Source organism: Struthio camelus, chromosome 15 (assembly GCF_040807025.1).
Source record: "Struthio camelus isolate bStrCam1 chromosome 15, bStrCam1.hap1, whole genome shotgun sequence".
NCBI classification, from domain to species: Eukaryota; Metazoa; Chordata; class Aves; order Struthioniformes; family Struthionidae; genus Struthio; species Struthio camelus.
This window is the reverse complement of record NC_090956.1, coordinates 7,159,459-7,165,497: the sequence shown is the minus strand read 5'-3', so window position 1 is coordinate 7,165,497 and position 6,039 is coordinate 7,159,459. Positions and strand designations below refer to the sequence as shown.

The window sequence follows — 6,039 nt, the reverse complement described above, 5'->3', positions numbered from 1 at the left end:
TCCCATACAGTACCAAGTATTTTTCTCCTGGTAAAAGAGCTATCACTTAAAGCCCATAGTAATCTCTACTACACAAACTGCTGTTTCTCCCACCTCAGCAGAATCAGGTTGGGAAACTCATAGCTGCAGGTGATGCAAGGGAGTCCAGTTACCCTCCAGTTAGTTCAAAGCCAACACTCCAGCCTACCAGCCCCAGCGTACACAGAAGAACAGTTGTAATGACACATGAAATTGAGGCCCTGACCCCCTGACATCATCAGCAAGCCTTGGCATTTTTCTCACAATTAGTTGTGTGAGAGGTCTACTCAGATCCCAGGCGGGGAATTAGCATTGTTCATTAACAGCACACTTCCATTTCATCAAGTCACACTATTTCAGGCCCCAAGCTGAACAGCTGCACCCTCATGCAGTTTTAAAGAGCTGATAAAGATAACAGATATGCTACATCTGTTGTGTCTTCACTTGTTTGAAGAAGCTTTGGGGAAAAGGGTAAGGGTAATCCATATACACAGTGCTATATTTCAGGCTCATTCTTATTGCCCAAGATAGAAAACGGTTGGTTTTTCTTGCTTCCTTTTTGCCCCAACCGCAAAACTCTCCCAAATCCAGATTTCTACTTAAGGGGCAATAAACTATGAAGAATTATGCTCTGCATGCCTCTGTGAGCACCATCCCTCAGTGAATTGCTTAAGGAAGGCCCAAGGAAAACTAGGTATGGATTTATAAATCAAGTACTTCCACTGACATCCAGAAACCAAGAGGCAGCTTAAAAAACAGGTTTCAGCTTGAGGCAAGCTGTTTGTCAAGTAAAATGCAGTACTGTGTGCCAGTTCATTTCCAGAAGGATTTTGAGAATTATGACAGTAAGCTTGTATTTCAGACTTCCATGTTAGGAGACTCAGTTCAGACTTGCATGACCTAAGCAAAGCTGGCTGCATTTCATTCTTTTCATCTTCTTCCACAATCCTCCCCCAGTTTCCTCTATTAAGTTTATTTTTCAGTAGTATTATAGTTTTACTCCAAATATAGGCACAAGTAGAGTTGGCTTGAAAAAGGCAGCATTTATTGAACACAAAAGATACAAAAAAGTAAGTAACCCTTACTTCCATAGAAAAATAAAGAAAACTTTAGACAATTACTTAGAAGTAGGCAGTTTTGCTCCAGGTGTGTGAAGAGCCTCCACTATCTGGATCTGAAAGACATAAGAACACATTGTAAGAGTTAAACTGTTAGTCACAAGGACATATACCTTTGCAGGGAAGCACTTGGGTCATTTATTTTAAGTTAGATGCTTGCTATGCTTTCTCCACATTCTGATGTATTACTGTTTTTCCACAACTTGACCAGGCAGGAAACCAGCCTACTGTAACAACAAAGAATTTGATGTCCTAATACTTGCATCTAGCCATTTTAACTGCTACAGTAGAGAGGGAAGATAACTTGTGCTGTCAGATCTCCACTGCATCCCCAAAGCTGATCAAAACCCAACTACTAACTCTAGAGCAGATGCAGATACACAAGTGTAACAGTGACACTTGTGTGTTGACACAAGACTATTGTAAAGTCTTTGTCTTTTCCCATTGTGCAACTTATACCTGTTGTGCTGAGGACTCCCATTAGAGGGCATCCCAATTGCTCCTGTTGACTTGAAGGCAGTTTCAGAGGCTCTCATCAGAGCTGCATATCTACAGAGAAATACAACCAGGCTCAGTACCTCTTAAGCACACTGTCAGCAGTCAGCTTTCCATCCAGTTTAATTATCTGCATTTGTTATATAAAGTCTTATAATCCTACTGCAGAGAGCAAGGAAGGTACATCTGTCTGCAAGAGAAAGATATTTTACTGAGGTTTAAACTTTGCTTGGCAAAGTATTGACTAGCATCATGTTCTTAGTTCAGTGCTTCTGGGCAAAACTTCAGGATTCAAGCATGCAGATCCTTGGCTTGCAAGGATCCAGGGCCCAAAGGGTACTTGGAGTTAGATGGTGCCTATTCTCAGTCATAAGGCACCCACCTTCTTTGTGAGAGTCAGGCTGCCAAATTAGGTAAGTTTAGAAAAGCTTTGGGAAGGTTTTACAAGGGACTTCCCCAAAATACTTCAGTAAAATAGTCATTATTTCTTCTTGCTATGCTTCCTCAGCACTCTGATGAAGTACCAACCTGCAGCTGACGGGATTCCTTCTTTGTTAGGGCTCCCCACCCACCACTGTTTCTAGCTCTGAAATTTAAGCTGGAAGTAAAAAAAACCATCCTAAGTACAGCTTACCCAGCCTTGGAGACAGGGTGGCCACTTCCTTTGCAGTCATGATCCAGAGGATGCCGATGCTTTATACAGAAGTTTCCATGGCACTGTTCACAGACCATCTTTATCAACTCTTTCCTTTTGCAGCCTGGCTTTAAGCACTTGTTTGTGAAGATCTAAACAGAGGACATTAAGTTGACAAGGTAGAGCTTGCTCTATAACAGCAGTACATGCAGAAGTAGCAAGAAACTAACTCCACAAGCATTAGGCAGGCAGTTCAGATCCCAATAACAAGTTTCCTTACCCTCTGTCTCTGCTGAGCTGGATTATATTTGCAGTCCTTATCCATGTGGGCTCCAACCACATCATCTGGAATTTCCCCTTTTTGTACTGGAATAGGGGCATTACAGAGTGGACATACTGGAACCTGCACATTCTGAGAACACACAGCACATTAGAAGCCTGACCCAATTCCTTCTCTAGCCATCACCCATGGGGAGGAGGAAAAAGAGGAAGAAAGTGCATTCACATGTGTTGTGCATTCTAGTCATTTACTAACTATTCTTAATTCTCAGCACATGCAGCATTCACTGCAACAGGTATTCTTCATAAGGAAAGCTACAAATCTTCATCAAAAAAAATCAGACATGCCTTGCCAAATAAGGTTGTTTCAAACTATTCAATAAATAGCTTCAGCTATAGTTTTAGGCTCCCTAGAATTAACAGTCTTTGAACACTTCAAAGCCCAAGTATGGGCTAAAGAAAAGTGTTTAGCCCTGTTTATTCTATTACTTCTTCTGTAGTTTAGCATTTGCTGGCCTCCAACTTAAAGGACATGGGCTGGAGAAACTTTTAGACAACACTACATTACTGAAAGTATAAAGAACTCTTCTTTGGGAAGAGACAGCATAAGTGAAAAAAACTAGAATCTAGCTGTATCAAGCTCAAAAATGGTATGTTTCTCTACATTAGAAATCCAGTTGCATCATTAAATTATATCTTGTGGTTCTCCCATCTACTTCTATTGAAGCCAAAGGTCAAGTTTCAAAGCAGCCTTTATACACAATTTAACAGTTCTATAGTGTCAGTTATTGGCAGTTACATACAGGAACTTACCTTTTTGTAGGCAGAGCAACACTTGTGGTCATCATATCGGATATGATCTTTACAGAAAACTTCTGCACATGCATCACATTTCAAAGGCAGGAAGTCTTAAGGGAAAAATGAAGAAAGCAAATAGCTTCACACAGTGCAGAGTAAAACAGTTTACAAAGTACTTGCAAAGAAAACCCCACAAATAAATTCTAAAGTAGTTCATTTTTGTCTAGTCACAACCCAGTTAACTCCAAAGAAAGTATGCTCATTCCTCATGGATATTAAAAACAAAAAAGTAAGAGATGATTTCCTTCTTCCTTTTCATCCACAGCAGAGAAGCATTAGACTACTAACACAAGCCATAAACATCCCAATAGTTCCTCAAAGGCAAAAAACCCTTAATATGGCATTAGCTGGAAGCAGCAGGCCAAGCACAAACCTAAAGTCCAAACCCAAATGCTTTTTTAAAGCACACTCCTTAGTGGTTAACAGCATACCAGAAGGATACTGTAAGGCACACCTGTCACTGGCCCTAAACACCAGTTACAGGAAAAGCACTGTTACCCACTACCAACCTGAGCACCTCGCACAGAGCCTGGCTCGTCAAAAGGACTCAGGAGGGCAGGATCCGGGCTCCCTGAGCGGCTACCGGGCAGGCGACCCCTCAGCCTAGACCGCGGCGGCACCCCACCACCCCGCCCGGCCTGGCCCCACCGCTTACCCCAGCGCCGGCAGGCGGGCTCCGAGCAGGGCCGGCCCAGGTCCGGCAGCTCCATGGCAGACACCCCACAGCCGCTCACCCCGGCCCAACCCGACCCCAGGCCGCCAACGCCGCTTTTATGCGCCCCGGCGCTGACTCACCCTCCGGCTCCCCGGCCTGCTGAGTCACGCTCCCGCCCGCACCGGCCGGCCGGCCGCCGCGGATGACGTCACGGCGGGCCGAGCCAATGGCGCCCCCCGCCCTCTGTCGCCGTCTGCTGAGCGCGCCAGGCTCGGGGCCAATCAGCGGCAGGGGCCGTGCTGAGTCATGGGGGAGGGGCGGGGCAGGGGCGAGGGCGAGGGCGAGGGCGGGGATGGGGATGGGGATGGGGATGGGGATGGGGATGGGGAGGGGGAGTGAGGAAGAGGGTGGGAAAGGGAGGTGAGATGGGGAAGGGAGCTGAGGAAGAGGAAGGGTGATAGAACTGCCGAAGGGCATGGGCATGGACATGGAGATGAGGATGAGGATGCCTATGCCCATGCCCATGGGGAAGGGGTTGAAGATGAAGACCAAAGCCTCTCGTGCTTCCCCTGGGGAGAACTTCCACGTGGCATGAGCAAGCCTGCAGCTGTTAGTACCCTGTTGTACTAGGCTGCGAGCGCCAGCGGTCCCCCCCGCCTTCTCCATCTCAGACAAGGCCACGTGGGACATGTTTGCTCCAGAGGAAACTGGAGTGTCTCAGCCCTTTGTCTTTCTCAACTTCATTCCTGGATAATCGTTCCTCACCGTGGCTTAGACCATTTTACCATCCCTCTAGATTGTAATGCTTAATCCATGTTGCTTCAAAACTTTAGAATAAAGTCCATTAGCTCAGCTGGTTGGAGGCAGTGTTTTCTGTCGCAGCGAACTGAGATTCTGGCCCAGCTGCAGGATTTTAGCATGTGGTGGCTGATTTGAGCAGACAACCATCAGCTGCAACTGTGGCTTTGCACAAGTCGATTAAATTAGAAGTTGCTCCGTTGGGCACTGTTTTTAAATGCTTATCTCACTTTAATGAAAGCTGATCCAAGAGTTGCAACTTGTAACCAAAGATCGAGGTGTAATTTAGAAATGTTGATCTTGTTGCCACCCTTTGAATGGATGTAATAATATTTGCCTTGTGCAAAGGAGGTGGGGACTGTTTGTTTAACGACACCAGTTATTAGATTGAGAACTGACAAAATGTTACTCTGCTTCGGCTCTCCCTGCATGTACCCGACTTCCTTGTATGGTACGTGGCTCGTGCGTGGAGCAGAGCTGTGAGACGGAAGTGGAGCTTCAGGAAGGCATGTGGCAATCTGGATGAAAAGGCCAATTCATGCTGTCAACATATGGGAATGACACATGCCAGTCATCTATCTCCCACAGCACCCCAGCACGTGGCGCTTGCATGGCCCATGCTGCAGGCCACAACTGAAAGCCAGCCTTGCTATATTAAATGATACTCCATTATCAGCCAGACCCTCTTCCCAAGCCTTCCCATAGGGACTGATTTTCCACCTGGACCCATAAAATTATAGAACATCCTCATTTACAGCCCTTCCTTCAAAGAACAATTGTAATGACAGAAAATTGCCACTTGCCACAGTTTCTCAGTTTGTGAAGGGCAAACTCTGATTTCGTCCTCTTCTCTGTGATGCTTGCGGAATGAGGTCTTCTTGGACCGCAGTGCATGGTGAAGCACCTACAACCTGCCCTGGGGACACCTGCTAGGTGTGGCACCATGGACAGACACCAGCTCAGGTCCGGGAGCAGTGTGAAACACAGTGCTGTGCCTAACAGGCTGAATCCTGCCCTGCTGCCTGGCACATCTATAGGAGCATTGGAGACCCAGGAGACTGATAGGAGAAGAGACCTTCTGGGTTGTTAAATCCAAGCCTCTGTTAGACAAATAACTACAACACGTAATCCCCTTCATAAATGAACCAAGCCTTATGTTAGAAGCAGTTTACTCCCACCAAATG

At 46.0% G+C, this 6,039-nt stretch overlaps 1 protein-coding gene across 3 annotated transcripts; it reads right to left on the bottom strand.

The window, feature by feature from the left end:
* Window positions 1-1,041: 1,041 nt before the first annotated feature.
* ZFAND2A (zinc finger AN1-type containing 2A) lies at window positions 1,042-4,321 on the bottom strand. Of its 3 annotated transcripts, none has more exons than XR_011134705.1 (6): window positions 4,058-4,255; window positions 3,358-3,452; window positions 2,546-2,677; window positions 2,266-2,417; window positions 1,715-1,821; window positions 1,042-1,192 (listed from the first exon to the last, which is right to left on the bottom strand). XR_011134705.1 is itself a non-coding variant. In XM_068908539.1 (6 exons), exons 1-6 carry the CDS (start codon window positions 4,110-4,112, stop codon window positions 1,183-1,185), a joined length of 534 nt encoding a protein of 177 aa, XP_068764640.1. In that variant the 5' UTR covers window positions 4,113-4,321; the 3' UTR covers window positions 1,042-1,182. The 3 variants fall into 3 exon arrangements, 2 of the variants coding, with proteins under 2 accessions (XP_068764640.1, XP_068764641.1); XM_068908539.1 differs by lacking the exon at window positions 1,715-1,821 and adding an exon at window positions 1,596-1,685 and having other exon boundaries at window positions 4,058-4,321; XM_068908540.1 differs by lacking the exon at window positions 1,042-1,192 and having other exon boundaries at window positions 1,633-1,821.
* Window positions 4,322-6,039: the final 1,718 nt, after the last annotated feature.